The sequence below is a fragment of the Fringilla coelebs genome (genome assembly GCF_963513975.1).
Source record: "Fringilla coelebs genome assembly, chromosome: 1".
NCBI lineage: Eukaryota > Metazoa > Chordata > Aves > Passeriformes > Fringillidae > Fringilla > Fringilla coelebs.
This window is the reverse complement of record NC_140028.1, coordinates 119,698,261-119,720,629: the sequence shown is the minus strand read 5'-3', so window position 1 is coordinate 119,720,629 and position 22,369 is coordinate 119,698,261. Positions and strand designations below refer to the sequence as shown.

Sequence of the window (22,369 nt, the reverse complement as noted above, 5' to 3'; positions counted from 1 at the left end):
CCACCACCTGACCGCCAGCGCCAATTACCGCGCGGGGCCGCGGACCCCGGATCAGGAAATGGAAGAGGGACGAGCGGCCGCAGGGCAGCTCCGCGCCCGCGGACCCTTCGCGGGGACCGCGCCTCCCCCACGGGCGGCGGCTGCCTGGGGAGGGAGCGCCCCGCGTCCGCTCCTCACCAGCATCCCCGGCTCCTCCCGCCCGCCGGCCCGGGCCGCGTCCAGCAGTCGCGGTGTCAAGCGAGATAAAACTAATCCGGCTTTGACAGTCTCCCACCCGCTCCGCCCGCCCCAGCACTTTTTGTGTCTTCGTTCTCCCGTGGGAGAGTGTAGGAAGCAGGGCGAGGAAGCGGAGCGCAGCCCAGCTGCGCGATCCAGAGGGAGGCAGGCATTGCACAAGGCGTTGCACAATCCTTTTAAACAAGCCCATCTCCGAACGCCGGGGCTGCGCGCAGGCAGAGGGCGGCAGCGGCTGTCGGGCACAGGCCACCGGGCCCCCTCCAGGCTCTGTCCCCAGAGCCCCGCCGCTGCGGACCGCGGGCGGCCGCGAGCTCCAGGGACAGCCTTTTGCCCCTTTGAAGCTGGGTTAATTGGAGGAAAAGTTAGAACGAAGGTCGCGGGGAGGCCGAGCAGAGTCCTCGAGGGGCTTGCGGGGTGTGAGGCATAGAGCGAGCCTGAAAATAACGGGGAACAGAGGGGGAAGGGAGAGGAGAAGACGGACACCATGGTATCAAACACTTCCTACCGGCGATTACAGGGCTCACTGTGAGCATCCCTCCCCGCGGAGCAGAGCTTTCTGAACTACGAATTTAAGTCCGTTGGTTTGGCGTGCCTCGTCTAGGGTTTATTTTAAATTTTCACTTCCATAAGAAATCTCTAGCGCCTTTGCAGCAGTAGCTCGCAAACCCCGGTGTAGGAGGGAGAGGGCACTCGGGCACTTCTACGTTGCCAAAACGGAGACTGTTAACGGTATTTGCAGCTCAGGGGGAAACGAGGCAACCGCCCTGACCTTAGGTAATTGAAATTTGATGGTTAAACTAATTACGCTCTTATTCTAAGGGGAAAAAAAGTACTTATTGAACATCAGCTAGTCTGCCACATTTGGAGTAGGCGCGAACTTTTTCAGATTATTTTTTCATCTGTACAGGAAAGAATATAAACAGACAGAAATATTTACCACACCCTTAGAGAATATAATTGCTGAGTGGCTAAATCTCATCTGCTGGTATGGGAAAATACTTCTAATATATCAAGCGTAAATATGATACAGTTTAGATCTTGCCTTCCTAAAGATATTACACTAACAGTTACCCTGGTTTAAATTCAGATTATTGTCTTTAGCAGTTTAATAGATAATGGATACATGCAATAAAATTCTATTTGAATATATATTCTATCTAACAAGACACACAGCGTATCGATTTATATTTTATCCACAGACACATAGGCACGCACGTTGCATGCGGCTTGTAATATGTTAGAACATTTCCAGCACTTGGGTATACTGGGGTACTTATCTAAACAATCACTCATTTCCTCCTACTATCGAATGTCTAATTTGTAAAGAGAGTTAAAACACATTTACTTACTCATTTCCAACAGCACATCTATGGAACTCTAACTAGCGTAATAGATAAGTTTCTCTATTTACTCTGCGTGAAGAGGAAATGCGGTTACACACATGCGGTTACACACAGAGACAGCCGCAACTGCTCAACAGTACACATTTGATAGAAAAGGGGAGATTGTTTTATTTATATTCCAAACAACAAAACAACAGCAAACCCATTTCCTAAAAGAAAAAGAGCTCCCATCTGCATGACTGTTAAAAATAAAAGATCGCCGAAGTCCACCACGATAGCATTTTCCCGGTATAAAGAGATACATGCACACACAGAGACGCATACATACAAATACCTGCCGGCTAGCACCAGATGAATTACACTGGGGTATCGTAAATATTATCCTCGGCATAAGTCCTGAGGCTCTATGGCCGGAGCACTACAGCGGGCTGCCGTGTTCCCACGCCACAGAAAAACACAACGAGAAGTGTTGTCTCGGTTTGTAAGATCAGCGCTATATTGGGAGAGTTGGCCAGGCTCTGCTTCATATTATTTACTGTGATTAGATCTCAAAGTTTCACCGTGCCCTTTTCTACAGTAGGGCTCTGGCGCTTGGTAACAGAGAGAAGGACTCAATTTTGTATACGAGTGTAAATCTGCAAGGTGACCTGAGCTGCCCAGCTCAAGTCTGGCTTTTTCGTGTGGTTCTCTTAGTCTGTGAAGATGTGCTGAGGCAGGACCTCCAAAAGGCCTGTTCCGTGTCTTTCTGGTTTTGTTATCATAAACAAGAACCCAGCCAAGACCACCAAGTGTTATCTTGCACACGGCCATTTCGACATTTTACTGCAAGATTTATGGCTGTAATAAACAATCTCAAACCCTTTTTTCCCCCAGTACTTCCCTTTAACAAACTTGTACCATCACCCTAAGTTCTCAAAGAAAGAAAAGGATAGGATAAAATAGGCCAGCTCCCTTATTTTTCCAGAAGGACTAAAGGCTCGATTTCACTGGAGAAGGAGACTTCAATCAATTAATAAAGAAGCGAGAGTTTCCTGGCCGAGGCTGGCCGAGAGTGGGATGGGGACAGCCCTGGAATTAAGTTGAGATGGAGAGAGTAAATTTTCATGCACCAAGAAGAAGCAACTCAATACATACCGAAAGAGGGAGAAAAAGGGGATCCCTCTTTTTCTTGTGAAACAGGCAAGCATTCCTGTTACCCTCCACATACGCAGCTAAAACATAATTACCACGAAAGAGAAAAGAATAATAACAGCGGCAACAATAATAATAATAGTAGTAGTAGTAGTAGTAGTAGTAATAATAATAATAATAATAATAATAATAATAATAATAATAATAGTAATTCAAGTCAACCTTTTGCCGTGCCGGGCATCCTCCACCGAGAGCGGTAGGAGGAGGAAGAATCACACTAGCAGCCTGGTTTGACTTTGATTTGAACCATTTTGAATATATTTAGTCCCAGCTTTCCCCTCTTGAATGCGAGGCTGTCCCAAGTTTCAAAGTGACCGAAAAGTGACACCGTGTGCATTTTGTTTCTTATTAATCTTACACATTGACAGTCTTTGTTAAATAACAAGGCGTGCCCTTCACCAGGCGACATTTTCATATTTGTTAGACGCGGTGACCTGAAGTTCACCTCGGCCTTGGACTTAGTTTTTCTAAAAGGTCTATAACAGTGTCTTTTAGATAGCAGGGTGCTTTGCCCAGGTCACTTCTTCTAAGGGAAAAATAAGAAAAAAATCGAGGGAAAATGTAAACGTTATGGAATGTATCGACTGTATTCCTTTCTTTGTTCCTGGGAATGATACAGCCCCGAGGCTGCTCCCGCCTCCGCGGATGAGAGCGTCCTTCCCGATGGGCGCTGCCGGGGCAATGTTGGCATTTTTGCCCCAAGTTCAGCATTTGATAAAAGCCGTGGTTTCCCTGGCACTGGGACTCCTCTTAACAACGGGATGGTTGGCGGGGTTTGCTCACCCTGTCCTGGTGCGCTTAAATAAACACATGTAAAATGTGATTTGTGCCCGGATTTTAAATGAATGGTCTTTTGAGCAGACCTTCCACGCCACAGAGCAGAGTGCTGAATGCAGAGAGTGAAAGGACAGAAAGAGTTCGTCTCAAATTATTAACTGTCCTGTTCTAGCCTGTTGGCGCTTTTTTTTTTTTTTTTTTTTTTTTTTTGAGGGAGAAACAATTTAAAGAATAATTGAAAAGAGTCAATATTTATGTAAATTGCGGTTTCAACTCCTTTCAAATTATTCTCATTGATATTTTTATTCTAAACCAGATTTAAAATATGGAATTCGGACCACTAATTGTTTTAGTGAGGAAGTAAACGGATTCCTGTCACCTACTCTTGAGTAAGCCGGTTATAGTAACAGCTTTCACTCTGGGTATATCAAAGACGCATTGTTATTCTTGGAAACAATCCGCCTGCTATTCTCTAACAAAATAGATATTTGGCTACGGTTTTTAGCTTGTTATCAGGCTTCGCTCTTACACCAAATAAATAGTCTGGATGTGAAAGGTTATATACTATCTCCAGAGCGGGCAGGCTCCCTAAACGTGCAGTGCCAGGGCTCGCTACAAGTGAGCAGCAGCAACAACTTGTGAACAGCGTCTACACGCCGAGCAAACACTTGCATTACACACTTCCCAGGCTTTAGCAGGTACTTTAGGCACAATCTCCGATAATCACTTTGGCTAATCTGATATCTAACCTCTCGCGTACTTGTTCCCAAGATACAGCCCTCGCCTGCCACGATCCAGCTGTGTCTCTGGCAAATAATTCACGCGTACCAGTTACACAGAGGCCGGTGTAGGCTGCTGCCTTGGGGGTGGAAAGGCAGCAATGCGTGGTTGGGGGTGAGGTGAGCTCTTTCTCGGATTTTCTTGTCGCACTGTCGCCTCCTCCACACCTTTCAGGTTTGATTATGGCTATATTCGAATATCCTTTCCCTCTCCCACCGACCCCTCAGCCTTAAAATTTCAAGCTGAATCCCGTCTGCGATGATGTCCTCCAAAATGAAGTTGCTTTAGCAATATTGGCTAGTTCTCCCTGCAGACACGTCTAACCAAGGAGCTAAAGCTTTTACTCAGAGGCGGCACTGGGAACAAAAATATCCCAGCAATGTGGGAATCTCTCCGCGCTAAGAAATTCCACTAAACTTCTTCTTGGAAGGGTGAAGAGGGGTGGGTGGCGAGAGGAAAAACATCGCGTCCTACTCCCAATTTCGCTGGGAACTGCCTCCTCGGGTAATTCCAGAAGGCTGTGAGAACCCTCCAAATCACGGAGAGGCGCAGGGAGCCAGCTTCTCCGTAATATTTTCCATGGGTATCGCTCCACGGCTCCACCGCCCCGCATTTTAAACGAGCTCCTTCGGACCAAACATATAGCCCGTATTATCTCCGGCATGTCCTGTTTAAGCACAGTTTAGCGGTCGCTAAAGAAATGAGAGCAAAAACAAAGACGCGGCTAGGATCGATAACACGCGTTAATAGCTTCGCTCCTATCTTATCTTCCTGCCATTTTGCAAAGTGAGAAGGCTTAACATTAAACCTCTTAGAGCAGGTTATTATATAATAAACAAGGGTGAGGCATTTTGCTACCTGACTTTTGGAGGAGGCAACATCAGTGGCTTCTGTGGGGGTAACACGCGTGTTTACCTGCCGCGGCTGAACCCGAGATATTCAGACACAAATGTGGCTGATAATTCAAGATGAAATACAACGTGTATTACTCTTGAAAAGAGGAATTTTCTATCCTTTCCTTGGTAATTGAGGTCATTCAGCCAGTAGGGTTCACCTGGAGTCCATACTGTGATACACACGTAACTCAAAGCTATTTTATCTTTTGTGCTGATAGTCAAGATCTCGGCTATAACATTGACATCAAACTCTGTCTGGGCGAATGACTAAGAGTGGTGCAAAACGTAAACTTTTGACCCTCAACTTTTTGACCTGCAGTTGTAACGCCCTTAACCACAAAGATATACAAAAGCTATGCAGCTTCTTTTAGGAGTAAGAGACTCGCACTGTTTGTTTCAATACTTCTGCTTGTTTCCCCCAGCTTTCTAAGGGCTCTCTTTTTTATTGTTGCTGCTTTTTTTTTCCTTCTTCTTGCTGCTGAGAAATCGGATACTTTTGCATTTGTAACTGTTTTTTTTCTTTTCCTTAATCTCTCAGCTTTGTAAAATGCTGTTAGATCAGTTCGCACAGCCTTTCGGCAGCGTTGGAGGGAAGCCTGTTACTCAAAGGCGCTATATGGTTACAATTGCAGGTGAAATGCTGGGTAAGTTCCGGGCGTGAGGTTGGAAGGAATGGAACGACAAGCGTTGGGGGAAAAGCTGCAGCTCACTGCTGAAGGGTTTTAGTCATTTCTCCTTGATTTAAACATAAAGAAACAAGTCTAATTGTTTGCGAAGCCTTGTCTAGGCAAACGAGTTGACTGTGAACTTGGTCTAAAGCGAGCTCTGCTGGTGATTCCTAGGGTGTGCAGATTTATCTTTTCTGCATTTACTTAACCTGGCAGTGAACTGCACGGGCTGCCATTTATTATCCGGAGACAGACTTCACCTCAAGCAAGGACTGTTCCACAAAATTGCAATAATTACCCAATAACCTTCATAGCAAATATTATTATTGAAAAGACATTTTTTGGGGGGAGGGGATATAGAAAAAATTCCTTTTGCGTTTTATAAGGCAAAATCCATGCAAATTGTACACGCTCTCTGTGTCAGATTTGAAATTGTTTGTGCGCATAGCTACAGGAACATGTGACCAGGGTGGTCCATGAGTATTTGCCTTACAGAGAGACATTAGTGAAGATGCTTTAATTTGAAAGGGATAATATCTTCAAAGATGACCAGAAGATTATGGGAACTGTGGTTTTCCGCTCTAGCTAGTAACCCTAGCCTCAAATCCGGGAGATTTTGAGGGCAGAAAGAGAAAGGACTAAGAAAGCCAACGACATCTTAAGTTGGTCAGGAGATTTACTTGTGTCTGCATTAAATGCGTCAAATCTGTATTTACGGGGAGGGAAAATGCATTGCTCCCGTATTCAGCGTTAGAAATCGAAACCTTCTGATCCCCCCCTCATGATCGGTTCCATTCAATTTCCCATTGAGCAAATTGCAAACTCCTCTATTGTCACCTTTCCACAGATACACACTTATTACGTGCTAGGAAATGGCAGAATAATAATTTCCTTGTTCTGAAATTAGGGTATTTGCATGGTTTAGACAAGGCTGCAGAGCCGTAATTTACGGATGACTTTCCATGGGATTGTTACACCCCTGGTTTAGAGAAAGTTAAGTCTTGCAAAGTCGCCAGTTCCACACATTAAGAGAGCTGCCTAATCTTGAATTGGTTTACACTTAGGCGTGAGACACTACACGCAAGTATTTCTTTCAAAAGATTAAGTAAATTGTATTTCAAATCTCAGAACGCAACTTGCCATTCCAAAAATAGAAAAAAACCTTGCACTTATTGATCCCCCAAACTCATCAGAAAAATAACGTGTGTAAATAAAACCTCTCTCCTGATTCCCAGGTACAATTTCCCATGACATTTTCACTCGAAAAGCAATTCGGACCTGGGACCGTTTTCGCAGAGTTAGGTAGTCTGGGCTCGTTAGAATTTCAAATTTCAAAGCGTATTAGAAAATCTTAACGCATTTCTGTGTTTGAATGGTTTCAACTGTGATGCTTAATACAGGGCAGGGCCAGAAACAGGGTGAAGTTGTGATTTCTAGCTAACTTTCTTTGTCTTTGCTTGTGTTTTTTTTTCAGTACAGGAGGGTTTATATGCTTCTGGACCTGGGGATATTTTTCTTTTCCATAGTTCTTGAACGACTGTACATTGTTTTGTGCGGGATATGGTCCAGAACCCACATTCAAAAATGTGGAAAATACGCAGTAGCAAATCTTTTCACTTTAGGCAATGAAAAATTACAATCCAGGATGATATCCAGGATCCTAAAATATTAGTCCAACGGGTGTCCGTGCATGCTTGTATATTAGCCAGTTAATTCAAATAGCGCAGTGTTGTTAAATACTGAGTAATCACGAACTGTTTGTGTCTAGTATAATTCCCGCCTACAAGCAAAGAGTTTTCCTTGGAAAAGGACCTATATATAAATGAAGACCAAACTTTTAAGGGTTTTTCATGCCTTGCCTCAAACTATAAAATTTTATGACATATAGTATAATATAATACACGCCTATCATATACAACTTTCTGATATTCCTATTGACAAAAATGTGTCAACTAGAGTACTATAAAATCTCCAGCTGTTTAAAAGGAAATGATTTTCAAATGTGCATTTGGATATGCTCTTTTAAAGCCTTTCTCATTTTTTAAATATGAAATATATGCAGATGTGTTTGTTTAGTGCTGACAGGAAGGATCGACAGACACAAAGGCATCAGAGTCTATTTATCTTCGGCAAGGGTTGTCTTTAAGTATTAAATTATTTTAAAACTGAGCTCTTTGGGATGAACCTACCTTAGATACTACAATTTCTTTAAAGTTAACGACAAATAAATTAAAAATAGGAATCAGTCAGCAATATGCAGACCTTGCAGAGGTACACAACAACCTTTCCCTCCTAAAACCCTGCGCCTTTCTCCCACTTTCGCTCACAGTGGCCAAACCAGCCTAAACCACAACATTCAAATGGCATAGCACTAGCGAAATAAAACAAAGCCCATTTCTCACATCAAACCACTCAATTCTTTTGCAAACCTGACTTTATGACACATAAAAGAAAACAATGCAATCTGCTGAATCAATGTTACTACAAACCTGTGCAGAGAAAGAGACACCCACATCTGGTTTGGAGAGATAGATGATAGATAGATAGATAGATAGATAGATAGATAGATAGATAATAGGCAGAATTCTCAGAATTCTACCATAGCCCCTGACTAGTCTGTTTATACCCCCCGAGATCACTCGCCAAAGTAACAGCTCTGAGGATAAGGATCAGGCCTTAATGTTGCCCAGAGAAAGATAGAGTTCCTTTCACCCTTTCATTCAAGTCCTGGAAATTCAAAGACTGAAGTTAAATCCGGCCATAAAGTTTATTGCTGAGTAATCACACTCTAGTGAGAACAGTCCACTTAAATAAAAAGAATGTTGAAGTAAACACGCAGCTGGGGCCTACCCCACAATGGCAGCCAGCAATATAAGGCAGAAAGGGAGAGAGCAGAGCTAGGGGGATATTTACAATCTTCAATAAACCAAGCCCGTATTTCATAATTTGCAGCACTCTAATGACCTGTAGTCTCTTGTATTAATGCTACAAGTTACAGTCAATTGGTTCGCTTAAAAAAAAAAAAGAAAGAAAGAAAAGGAAGTCACAGGAACATATATATGTGTACACACGTACACACCCTTTGTGTACATGAATACACCAATATTAGACACATATATGCATCTGCACGGCTTTACACAGAAGTACAAACTGATTTGTACATGCAGGCACACATGCATATAATTTAAATACATTTCTATTTATGCAGTTACGTATAGAACTGGGAAAAAGTTACAGCAGCGTTATAAATGCGCATCCCCAAAACCCACTACGCACTCGCAGATGTACATATACACACAGCTAAAGCTTTCTGCGCAACCCAATGCAGAAAATATGTATCTAAGCGCTCCAGTACAGTCTGTGCCATTTTAATACTGGCTCTGATGTGCAACATATTTCACCAATCCAAAGATTATTACCATATCATCACGCCTCCAACTCTATCATGCCTACATAAGATACTGCCCAGATAATATCGAGCCCAATCTATTTTGTTTCTCCCTTTTTTTAATCGCCTGCAGTAACTACTCTTTGCTAAACAAAACCTCTCCAAACTTGGAGAGTCTATTGGAGCAAAGGAAGTAATTATCTTCTGCGGTAGTCAAAGTGATTAAAGCTAGGCCCCAAAATCCATCTCTGCCAAAGTCGCTTATTGTGGTTTACTTTGATTTGATCGTTAAAATAGAGAGCTAGCTGCTGCGAGTGAAGGGATGGGGGGAGGTATTTGCAGCGCAACCTGGATCATTAGTGCTTGATCCTGCCTCTCGGGCTCGGTGGGACCGTCCTGAAAACCTCCAGGCGGAGAGGAAGGGAAAGAGAAAGAGAAAGAAAGAGAGAGGCGAGAGGCAGCGAGAGCGAGCAGGAGCCTCGGCTTCCCCACTGTACAAATAAACTTTAAGGAACTTGTGCACAAAACTTACCTTTGACTTGCAAGGAGCCATTTTTCACATAGTACTGAGAACTTGTGGTTTGGATACTTCTGTCCCTAAACCTGACAATTTGAATGGCCAGGAGGCACACGTAGCCTGCAAAAGAGTCAAATGAAGTCCAGCGTCAGTGAGATTATATGTTATGTGGTATATAATGTTGGATGTCAACTCCCCAAAACCATAAAACTTACTTTAATGGCACCACGTGACTTTTTATAGCCAGTGAGCCTATCTGTCTGTGCTATGGATGATTTTACGATCTAATTCATAGACAAAACCCTATTCATTTGGCACCCAAATGTCATATAGCCGGAACTGGGGCTTATAAAGTTTACTGTTTTATAACTTTTAAGGGAAGGCATCAATGTAACCAGTCAGTAAATGTGCAAATCTTTAGTTGCTCTTAGAAGCTCAGAAGAGTTAACCATTCAAGCTCTGATGGGGTAAGTAACATTACGTTTATAGCAAACTAATTCTAGCCAAGAAAACCAAAAATCTTTAAAGGGTGAAGAGTGGGAATGTGGTTAGAGAGGGTTACTAATAGGCGCAGAGGGCTTGGACATGGCTGTCCTAAAATATACTTAATGAAACCACAGGAGAAATTCTAGAGCGATGCAAACACACCCTGGAGTTCACAGCGTATTTTAACAAAGCACATGTTTTGGGGTTTGGGTTGTGGTTTGGTTTTTTTTTTTTTTTTTTTTTGGTGGTTGGTTTTTTTTTTTGGTTGGTTTTTGTTGGTTTTTTTTTTTTTTTTAATTTCAACCATCAGCAAACAGTTAACAGTTGATTCAGCCACAAAGGGTGTTGATTGTGGTCCTGCGATGCAGCTTTCCACCTAGCGAGAAACAAGTAAGGAAGAACTTATGGTCAAAGTTTCAATTAAAAATACTGGTAGCGGACAATTGCAGCATCCACCATATGCAACGTGCAGCAGGAGCCAGGTAAAATATTAATACAAACTCTGCACGGGCTAATTTTTTTTTTTTTCTTTTTCAGAGGCAAATCAGGAAGCACAACTTCTTGCTTTGCACAAATCAGATCACAAAAACTTTACAATAGAAAGTTTATTTTTTTGTTGATTTCCAGTCAGTTTTTTTTTAAAAACAAATAATAATAATAATAATTAAAAAAAAAAAGCTGATCACAGTTTGCTCAAACAGCCAGACTTTGACTATATTTGTAACTTTGTTCACAAAAAACATACATCACAGAAGCTGCGCTTAATAAGAGCCACTTCTAAGAGTTCGTGCAAAGAGTCATATACAAAGGCACAGCAAGGACATACTGCTTGGAATCACAGTTTTCGTCACAGATTCACTATTCACTACACGTAGGACAAGTTCAGTTGATTTCATCATTTCACCTCTACAACAGCATTAATTACACAGGAATTATATAGGTAGTTTGAATAAAAATATTTTTAACAGCTTGGAGCTATACAGACATTAACACTTGACCACACATGCACAGTTAAGCAGGTTGAGTGCAACACATAACATTTGTACTAAACCGGGGGAGGGTTTCCTTTCTCTCTCTCCTTTTTTTTTTTTTTAACTTCTTTTTTTCCCTTTTTGTTCTTTTTTGTTTAGTTTTGTTTTGTTTTAACAGTTACTTCAAGTAACACAGCTCGCTTCATATAAATAAGTTAAAACATCTATTATTTTTTCCAAGACAAAGCCATTCAAGACAAAGAAATGTACGATAAAAGCAGATCTACTTATACACGCGAGAGAATGGTAATAAACAGGCTCATGATTAAAAGATGAATAAGGGCGACAAGAACAGGGTTTCTTCACAGAAGTAACACAAGGAAGTTTTAGAAAGTCAACTTAGTACTGACATGAGACGACGCAGGGTCAGCTAATACTGCTCAGTACTTTTAATTGATCAAACGCTTAGGGACGGAATGCCCCTCCTGCAGCTGCCATGCTCATACTTTTCAGCTTATTATCCTTTTTCCATTTCATTCTCCTGTTTTGGAACCAGATCTTTATTTGTCTCTCTGAGAGGCAAAGAGCATGTGCTATTTCAATCCTTCTTCTGCGGGTCAGGTATCTATTGAAGTGAAATTCCTTTTCGAGCTCCAAGGTCTGATAGCGGGTGTAAGCAGTCCGAGCCCTTTTCCCTTCTGGTCCCCCTATGTTGTCTGGAAGAGAAAAGTACATGATTTAGATTCTCAGCAGCCTCTCGGAGCCTTCGTGTCTCATTGCAGCTACCAGCAACCAGGACCGTTATTCTCAGTCCTGCTTTGGTTTTGTTTCTGGTTTGGATAAACGCTCAACAAGTTTCCCCCTCCAGCCCCTCTTAGGAAAGGCTTGGGGGAGGGGGATTTGGTAGTCTCGGTAAGTTTTCGCTTGGATTTGCGATTCGATTTTTTCTAATTTAATTTTTTTCAGGTGTTTTTCTTGGTTGGGTTTTTTTTTTTTTGTTTTTTTTTTTGTGTTTTGGTTTGGGTTTTTTTTTTTTTTTTTTTAATAAGGTTAGTTCTCCCCCATGCCTCCACCAGATAAGCTTATTTGGAGGATGTCTCTGCTGATAGCTGGGTTTTCAGAGCTGAGAGAGCAAAGCTGAAGCATGCAGCCCTTTCCCACGGCTGAGCTGGGGAAGGCTCTGGGAGGCAGCGAGCCTCCTCCGGCCGCTCTCCCAGCAGCGAGGGCAAGGCAGGTAGCCGGGGCTGAAAGTTGCTTTGCTCCCCCGTGCCCCTCGAGCCCTCTACCCCGAGTTTGGGGGGACTCACCCTGCCCCCTCCCCCACGGCTTCCCAGCAGTGAAAACTGCCCTTCTCGCCCTTTCCTATTCTCTTTTTAATATGTCTAAGCGAAATAAATGGGGTCAGCCGCGCCGTTCCCACTGGAAGATCCCCCATTCAGAGGAGAGCCGGGAGCAGCCTCTGCTCCCGATCTCCCTTCGGCAAGGCGCCTTCTGCTCCCCCCGCCGGCGCTGGGAGCCAGGCGGGCGGTGTTTTCGGGGCCGAGAGGTTTTTTTTTCCTTTCGGGGGGGACTCGCCCAGAGAAGGGAGCGTGCTTCCCTGCGAGCAGAGTTGTGGTGTGCGCGGAGACTGCCCGCTCTCACGCCCTCCTCTCCCCCTCTCCCCGACCTTGCTCGGCGCAGCCACCCGGTTTACATTAAATCCTCCTTTTCCTCCAGAGAAATAAAGAAAGAACAGGGTATTTGCTTTACCATGACTTATGTGCAGTTTTCGCATCCAGGGGTAGATCTGGGGCTGTGAAGGCTGGGCTGTGCTTTGGTCGGTCGGGGCACTTGCCTGCTCGCTGCTTGCTGGAGTGTCTTCCTCAGTCCCAGACGAGGTGCCAACCCCGTCTCTGCTGATGTGCGTGTTGCTGCTGGAATTGGACGAAGTGCTGGTGGAGTTGGCGAGGGAGTTTTTCACCCCGTGGTGACTCTCGCTGACAGGCGAACCGGCCACGGCGGTGCAGGGCAGAGGGTCAGGGGGAGGCGAGTGGGAAGACGTCGCGGGCTGGTTGTACCTGGGCTCTGTCGAGGCAGAGGTGGTGTTGGCCGGGTAACTGCGGGGTCTCTCATTGGCACCAAAGTGAGTGGAAGCAGAGCGCCCGACGCTGAGGTCCATGCCATTGTAGCCGTATCCGTACCTGCCGGAGTGCATGCTGGCGGAGTCCCTGTATTGCTCGCTCACCGAGCTGTGATCTCCATAATTATGTAACTGGTAGTCCGGGCCATTTGGATAGCGACCGCAAAATGAGTTTACAAAATAAGAGCTCATTTGTTTTTTGATATGTGTGCTTGATTTGTGGCTCTTGGTCGTTTTGTGCGTCTATAGCACCCTTGCACAATTTATGATGAATTATGGAAATGACTGGGACATGTACTTGGTTCCCTCCTACGTAGGCACCCAAATATGGGGTACGGCTTCACATCACGTGCTTTTGTTGTCCAGTCGTAAATCCTGCCTGATGACCTCTAGAGGTAAACTCGTGCACTGGTGGGGGAGCTGGGAGGGCGCGGGCGGCCCTGGGCGCGCCTCCCGTGCGCGCCGCCGCCGCCGCCGCCCGCCCGTCCGCCGGCCTCCAGCGCCACCCGCTGGCGGCGAGGGGGATGGCGGCGGCTCCGCGGGGTCGGCCCGGGGTGACGGCCCCCGACGGCGGCGCGGAGCGGCGCGGAGAGGCGCGGAGCGGAGCGGGGCTCGCCGCCGCCGGCACCGGCACCGGCACCGGCGGCGAGGCTGCCGGGCTGGCGGGCATTGCTCCTCCGAGCCGGCCGCCGGGGAGCTGGGTGTGTAGAGAGCGCACCGCTTTGTGCCTGCCTTCTCCTCCGTGCGAGGCTTTTTTACACCGTTTCACAAATTCTATACGATCCGTTCTCGGGTGCTGGCAAGGCTTATGTCCCTTCTACATATATATACATAGATATATAATTTCCCCCACACTTATTCCCGTGCCGGAGCTTTCGAGAGGCAGCCGGGTCCTGCCGATGTGAAATGGCAGAAATCTATTAAAGATGAATATCGTGCAGCGTTTTTTCCAACTAGGGGGTCAGATTCCAGGCGACTTTATGGCTGCCGTTATTTCATCGCCTCTCGGAGAGAAAAAAATCCTCTAAATGCGGTGGTAGCCATTTTGCATTATATTCTCCAGATTTGGCTTTTAAAACATTTAGAGTGGTAGCCCAAATTGTGCTGCCTTCCAAACAAAAGAGCTTCGATGCGTCTACAAGTGCATTTGTACACAGCTTCACATGCACACTCATGCACACGCAATATAATATAGAGAGATATAACGTATATATTAATCAATATTTTTTCTGCGCTTATTTTACTTTTACAAATCTCGAAGTGGAAGCATTTTATGGCAGCTATTTTTCTCCAAAGTACCAATTTATTTTTTTCCAGTGCTAAGTAATGCGAATGTGAATTAAGATACCGCAGAAGCAGGAAAGAAAATCCCCAAGTTAATAAGACCTTTTCTTCAAATAAGAAAGAGAGGAAGGAAGAAAGGAAGGAAGGAAGGGAGGAAGGAAGAAAGAAAGAGAGAAAGAAAGAAAGATAAAAGGAAAAAAGATCGATCTAAGCTCACGAAGCTCCAAGAAATGTAGTCCATAATTCAAAGCCCCTTCAGTGCAGAGCTGAGCTCACCAAAACCTTAGCGTAAGCTCAACGGGAACCACAGAAAATTGCCCGCTTCGAAACCTCTTCCCTCGCTTCCCCTGAAGTTTAACGCCGAGTTTTTACTTTAATACTATAGTGCAGACTAAGCAGTTCAGCGGCATTTAAAAAAAAATCTCCCTGCAATTCATCTTTGCTTTAACTGAAAGTTTATACACAGGGATTTATACAACGTTTTTTAAAAGAAATTTTCTTCCTTTTGCTATTTAAATATCTTATACATAACTAAAACTTTTTTCTCCCCTGCGGATCATAAACTCCCAAACACAGAATAACGAGGTGGCCCGCCGTAACGGGAGCTAGCAAAAACATAAACCAAATATTTTCTAAAATCTCTTGTCTTTCTACAATATAAGCATTTCTAATTAAAAAAAAAAAAAAGATAAAAAATAATTTTCTTATCTTTTCTCACACAAGCACACCAGGGACACCCACCCACTCACTCATTTGAGATACTAATCTCAAACATTTAAAATTCTGGGCCAATTCTCCAATGCTTTAACCGATGCCATATACGCTTTAGGAAGGTGGTTACATACATACATGCCTGTAGCTCGAAAGCTGGGGCTTCCACATATATTAGAGTAAGTCACAGATGATTGCAAATATACATCTTTTAACCAAGCCTTTTGGGGATTAATAGACTGTGACAAACCTATAGGATTTCAGTAGCAGAAGGAACACAAGGTAAATAATAATAATAATAGTAGTAGTAAGCGCTAAGGAAAGGCCTGGTAGCATTTATTAAACGTGGTTCTACTCCCCTGACTTTTCCTCTGTTTCTTCGCTGCTGGGCTGTGTGGAATTTATGAATTTGTTTTCCTTTTTCCATTTCATCCGCCTGTTTTGAAACCATATTTTAATCTGGCGTTCAGTAAGGCAGAGAGCGTTTGCAATCTCAATACGTCGTCTTCGGGTTAAGTATCTGTTAAAATGAAATTCCTTCTCTAACTCTAGCGTTTGGTATCTGGTGTAAGTTTGCCTCCCTCGTCTCCCATGTGTTCCATATACTGTACCTGTAGAAGTAAAGACAAAACGATCGCATTGGACAGGGCCCAGTGATTTCAGACCAGAAAGAGCGATTAGTATATTCTGCCTCCTTTTGCAGGCACAATCACGGGGAGTGGGGGAAGCTGCTCTGGTTTCCTGGAGGCTTTTTTCCTTCTTTTTTTTTTTTTTTTTAAATTTTTTTTTTTTAATTCTCTCTTTTCTCCTGCCTGACGAGCTGTAAATGCAGATGTGCAGCGTGCTTACGGTGGCGGGGTAAGTGGGATACAAAGAAGCTTTAAGGTGGACCTAGGGAAGGTGCAGGAAGTAGCACGGTGCGAGTCGCTGGGCAGAGGCTGCTCTGTGCGCGCTGGGAGCCTGTGCGCACACACAGGCACAGGCACACGTGTGCTACCCGGGAAGCCTCACGCATGTTCTGTGCGTGTGTGTGTGCACGCACATGTGGCTGTGTTGACACAAACACACAGCCATTGCCATGGCTGGGACTACAGAAGGTCTCTAAGTATAGTTATAGACATCAGCTAAAGATCATAGAAGAGCGTTTTGCCATTTGCTCCGGAATTTATTGCTCTTGCATGCAAAGCAACATCGGAATGGTCTTGCTAAAAGTTTAATTAAAAAAAAAAAGGAGTGAGACCTGCCCTGCAGCAAACATAAACTCGGGAGGATGGGAGAGAAGGCGAGTCATTAGCAAACACTTGAAGTAAACGTTTAAATTGGGGATTATAAAAAATAAATGTCACCCCAGTACAACCCTCCCACTCCACCCCCACCCCCCATTCCCCCAGCACCACTCCTGTACAGAATAGTTCAATTATGTGAAGTTCACTCTTAAGTCTGAAAAAATTCGCGATGCCATGGAAGTGCGCCCACGGCCCCAGAAACGTGCTCTCAATATCCAATACTCACAGGCTAATGAGCTGGGGGAGGGGGGCGAGGAGGAATGTACCACAAATGCTTTGGATCCTCAGTACAGAGGGCATATTCCATGCATCGCTCTCTGACAATGAAGAAGCAGAGCAGAGGCTTTGGGATGGCTTCAAGAGAATGATAAAGGTGCTTTGTTCCTTTTAATTTTTTTCCCCCTACTTTCCAAGGATTCCCCTGTAACTTTCACCAGTAAACCTACATACTGGGATCTTGGCCACTATTCCCTGGGTGCCAACGTGCCAGGTCTAAACCTGCGAAGGTTTCATGTTACATCATATTGCCCTGCAGGAACCGTGTTTCTCCAGCAATCTGGACTTTATCTAGCAAAAAAAAAAAAAAAAAAAAAGAAAAAAAAAAAAAAAGAAACTTTTCCTTTTCCTCCCCTCTCCGCCCTTGACTGCACCGAGATGCCTTACCAGCGCAGGAGTTCATCCGCTGCATCCAGGGGTAAACAGGGCTCGTGTACTTCCGGTCGGTGCCTTCGTCATTTATAATTTTGGCTTGGCCGCCGCTGGTTTTGTACTGTTGATCGGGAGAAAAGTGCAGGTAGTCCCCGGGCCCCCTCTGTTTGCCACTGCCGGAAGGAGAGGCGCTACTAATGTCCTTGTCCGAATAAAAACAAGAGGCTCCGTACTCATAGGAAGCCCGACTGCAAGCAATGACGGTGTTGGACTGTTGGTAGAAACAAGGTGAGGTGTAAGTCTTGTCCTGCAGGCTGCTTGCCCCGTACGAAGCCGGAAAATGCCTGAGAGCATCATAGCCCGCCGGGTACAGGGGGATCTGCCCGAGGAAGGAGTCCTGGCCCCCGGGCAGGCTCCCCGGGAAAGTGGGATTCACAAAATAGGAACTCATTTGCTCTCCCCCTCTCCCGGACCGTGATTTGTTGTGTATTAGTACATCTGGCGATAACTATTAGGAGTCATCGAAGTGGTTTGTTTCTGGATGGCCGAGCGCCAAAAGCGACAGCAGAAAATAGGAGCAGCTGACGGCGGGGCGGCCAATGGGAGCGCGCGCGGCGCCCGCTCCCCCGGGGCCGCCGCCACCGCGCCGCCAACTTACCGGCAGCCCCGGCCCCGCCGCGCCGCCCCGCGCCCCCCGCGCCGCGCCGCGCAGCCCGCGGGACCGGCCGCGCCCCCGCCGCGGCACCGCCCCCACGCGGGAAAATAATCCAATAATAATAACAACAGTAGCGGTGATAATTCCCGGCAGCGCGGGCGGTGCGAGAGCGGGTAGCGGGGACACCCCCCCGGCTGCCGGAGGTGTGGGTAGAGGGGCGCCCTTAAAAGTTGGAGGCCCCACGACAAGGGAGTCGCGCAACCCCGTGGGAAGGGTGGGCGAACCGCCCCCGGCTCTCCGGCGGAGGGAAGGCGGAGGGAGGGAAGGAGACGGCGGTGGAGGATGCTGCGAAGGGAAACTTTGGAGCGGAGGGAGCACGTGAAAGGGGGAGCGGAGCGCCGCGCAGCCTGGGGGGCGGGGGGGGAGCGACCTCTCTCCGTTTTGCCGTCGCGATGCCACAACTGCATCCAAGAATTTTTAAGCTATTCTAAAACGTATTTATTTATCCATTCAGTCGAAAATTGCCCCTCCACTAAGGCTTCCCTTCGGAGCTCAGGGAGCCCGCCCCAGCGCCAAATCCAGCTTTTGTGAGAGAGGCTAAAGCGTCCTGCAATGGAAGAGGTCTCGTATCTTAATGAACATCCCCATAATTAGGAGGTTGGGGCGGTGGCCTTCTGGGGAGTGGGATTTTTGATTTGCACCGAGTGCCCGAGAAGGCCTCGGGAAGAGCCGCATGGGCTCCCGGCGCCCCCCGGCAGCCCAGAAGAAGTTCCATGTGTCTGTTCTCCCCAAGTCTAGCCTCCTCCCGCCAGAGTAGAGCCGAGGGTATCAAACATTCAAATTCAAAAACGAGCCAGTAGGACTATTCCTAATTAATACAACCCCTCTCGTGAGTCAGCGGAAGCCAATCGGTTTCGTTGTTGCTCAGAATAATTTGATTAAACGTGGATTTGTGTCTTTAAGAGGGGAAGAACAATACACGAAACAAACATTTCCACCTTCATTTTTCAATATGGCAGTTACCCCATAGCGGAAATATAATTCTTGGCCCAGGGCTCGGATAGTAACTGTTCTGATAAAATTCGCTGATGCGGGTTTAATTCAGCCGTAACCCTGCAGTTCCTGCAGATAACATGAGGTTGTTCATTCCAATATGTGTTTACTCATAATTCGTGCCCATTACAACAGATTGAATAGACTAATTTTAAACGCGCTCTGTCACGTAAAGTGACATTCGTACGAGCAGCGTTTCCTAAAGCAGCTTTCAAAGGACAGTTTTGTTGTTGTTGGGAGACTATTCGTCTCATTTCCGGGGGCAGATTACGATACCTATAAAACAGTAGTGAGTTAAAGCATCGCTCCACAATAGTTTGTATTGTTTGCAGTCTCAGCTGGACTTTCACATTCAGATGTTGATTGCCTTCGGGTTTTTTTTCAACTTCCTTAACCTCTTCAGCCCAGCTAATCAACAAACACACCTGGCAGAATTACAGCTCACTAGCTGCATGCTTTGAGAGGTCATTTCAGAAACATGTATTTCCTGAAAAGCAGATTTCTCCGGAAAAATAAGGGTTTTTTTACTCGGTGAGAATAGAGTTTAAAAAGGAGGAAACACCAGCAAGCAAACACTCATACACAGCATGCCAAATGAGAAAAGGCTTTTAAAAGAGCATATTTTTGCCAGTTTAAGTCAGAACGAAAACGCACCATGGAAAAAAGAATACTCGGGACAAACAAACTCTACCGGCCTTACTTCCAAAAAGTTGTGGGCAGACGATATTTTGTTTGAATCCATCACACAAAGACCAAAACAAAATTTAAAATAAAAATCGCTCCAGGCTTAGTTATATTTACATTTGGTAGCATGTGTTACAGTTTGATTCTCCCCCGCCCCCCATTTCTTTTTGTTTCTTTCCCGTTTTTCAAGTTACTGTTTGCGTCCAAACCAAGTTGTGAAAGCCCGATCGCAGGCAGAGAAAATATTTATTCGCCGATCTCACAACACAAAAAGGAATGAAATCTGCTCGTTTGCCTGACTGGGTCGTGTTCGAGTAGTTAACAGTGACAGCCAAGCAATCTGCACCGCAATCTCTGCTTCAGTCACATTCAGGCGTCCTTTCCGCTCCTCCCCCTACCCCAGAAAACCCCGAATCACAATAATCTGCTGCCCCCCAAGTCTGCCGAGGAAATGTCCGGCCTGGACACATTTCACAGCAGTTTTTCTTCACCATTGCCGCCCCTACTCTGGAAAGCAGAAAGAAAGCCAGTCTCTGCATTTTGCCACCGCAACAGAGTCACACTTCGCGGTACCTGTGTATTTCATACCCCGTTTATTTGTTTTCGTAATGCCACGCACCCCCAGCACCTCCTCCACAGAACATTTCGCCTTCCTCCTCCCGCCGCAAACGCGTCCGCGACCCCAGCCACTTTCGGATACAGGTGCGGGAGTAGTTACCCTCTTAAGCTTAAAAGCCTCCTTCTCTTCGTATATAAAACCACTTTCAAATCATTCTCGTGCTCGCCAGCGTCATCAAAACCAACCTTTAACTAATAGCTCTTAATCCAAACAGTTTGGGCAAGGCGGACCGTTGTTTAGACTGGCGGGGTACAGAGAGCCCGCCCGGGGGGACGCGGGCGAGTCCTCCCCAGCCGGCTCCCACCGTGGTAACTTGCAGTTGACACACACCGAGGTAGAATCGGAGGGGAAGGGGAGTGGGCAGAGCCGGTCCTGCCGGAATATTTTGCCCGGGGGCGAGCTCCGATACTCCCACAGAAAAAGATAGGCCGCATTATTTTTATTTTTTTTTTCCCCTCTCGGTCTTTTATTTGGGCTCCCCGGAGCAGCGCAGTCTGCCAGCGCTGCTGTTCCAGGGGCTGCGGGGGCCGCTCCGCTCGGCGCCCGCCTCCGCCATCCCGCCACGCCGTGGCAGCACTGAGCACCCGCGACCCGCAATAAATAATCCGGCGCTCACTGCAGCTCCAGTCCGGCGGATACCGCAATGCAATGCAAATGCAGGGCTTTATCAGCCCGGCGGCACAGACCGAGCCGTGGCCGCCGTTTAAAGCCTTCCGAGCCGCTCTTTCGCCGTGAGGAGGCGGGAGCGGAGCCGGGCGGCAGCGGCGGGGGGTCCCGGGGGCGCCGTCCCCGGGTCCTCGCTGCCCCCCGCCGGCGCACACCGCGGGGCACCGGCCCGCCGGCCGCCGCTCCCCCGCCCCAGCGCCGCACCGTAACAGTCACAACAAGGAGAGAAAGGGGGGGGAAAGCTCCGTCTCCGGCGCTGAAATGGGTTCAGCCGCCGCGAAGCCCGCTCCGCGCACCCGAGGCGCACAAGCCGCCCACGCCGCGAACCGCCGGCAGCGGACCCACAGCGGGGCAAGGGATTTATGCAGGCAGCGATTGATCCGATAAAGAAAATCTAAGACACATTCGCGCCGTTTCCCCCCGTCTAGAAATAACCTCCCGGACATGGCAGAGAAGCTAGGAGACATTGTGCTGTTTGCTTGTTGTTTTTGTTTTTTGTTGTTTTTTTCTTTTTAATGAAAGAGTAAAAAATAAATCACAACTAAATTTCGTCAAACGCAAATGAAATTTAAGCTAATGAGTTAATACTGCGAATTAATATTTAAAAATGTTTGGGGATATCACTTTTTTTTCCCCCATGCTGGAAAAAATATGTCCCCTCCACTGATGCTGTAAAACCGAATTATTAGAAAATAACCTGAACGTCACAACATACCCCTGCCTAAGGCAAAAAGAAATCAACTTCGTGGAAAAAAAAAAAAATCCACCGCTTCCTTGCTAAATCACAGAAAATAAACATTTTATTTAGGCATATTTTTGCATGCACTGCCTAAGTTAAAATCAGCTAAGCTGCAGCCATCTCTATTTTTGGCCGGTAACATTTCCATTTGGTTTAATTGCACATGTCTAATATTTACACGTATTAAACCATTTTTCCCTGCTTACAGTAGTGTCATATACATTTCTCACCTTTTAGGTTCTGGCTCACAGGAGCCCCTGCGACTTTGACAGCTGTCGCTTTGGCTGCACAGGAGACGAATCGCCCTCCTTTTGGTGCCAGAAGAAGCAGGAAATTAGCCAGGTTGCAAGTTGAAAATCTGCCACGCCAGTGCTTTGAATCCAATATGCCACACCTTCCAGCGGGGGAACTGGAAATTGCCATCCCGGATCTGTGTTCTAGGCGGCTGCTTATGCCGAACCTCAGCACACTTTGTTCACTATTGCCTTACAAAGAACAAATGAAATGGGGATTGAAAGCCAGAGAGATCCGAAGCAGGACAGAGCTCAGCAAAAGAATGCGGCTCTATTCTCGCAAGGGAAATTATAAAAAAGTTCATGTTCACGGTTACCATCCACATGACCGACAACGACCAATGGAAAAACCGAACAA

The 22,369-nt window shown here is 46.1% G+C and overlaps 2 protein-coding genes across 3 annotated transcripts; both read right to left on the bottom strand.

The window, feature by feature from the left end:
- Positions 1 to 11,341: 11,341 nt before the first annotated feature.
- On the bottom strand, positions 11,342 to 13,565 carry HOXA5 (homeobox A5; the record flags this gene model as incomplete). The annotated part of the gene is made up of 2 exons (XM_084208263.1): positions 11,342 to 11,970; positions 13,004 to 13,565. 2 exons carry the CDS (start codon positions 13,563 to 13,565, stop codon positions 11,720 to 11,722), a joined length of 813 nt encoding a protein of 270 aa, XP_084064389.1. The 3' UTR covers positions 11,342 to 11,719.
- Positions 13,566 to 15,719: 2,154 nt separating this feature from the next.
- Positions 15,720 to 22,141, bottom strand: HOXA6 (homeobox A6; the record flags this gene model as incomplete). 2 transcript variants are annotated; one of them, XM_084205876.1, is made up of 3 exons in its annotated part: positions 15,720 to 15,979; positions 17,318 to 17,575; positions 21,949 to 22,141. In XM_084205876.1, the coding sequence occupies 3 exons, from the start codon at positions 22,139 to 22,141 to the stop codon at positions 15,720 to 15,722; spliced, it is 711 nt and encodes a 236-aa protein (XP_084062002.1). The 2 variants fall into 2 exon arrangements, with proteins under 2 accessions (XP_084062002.1, XP_084062001.1); XM_084205875.1 differs by lacking the exon at positions 21,949 to 22,141 and having other exon boundaries at positions 17,318 to 17,753.
- Between the last annotated feature and the right edge of the window lie 228 nt (positions 22,142 to 22,369).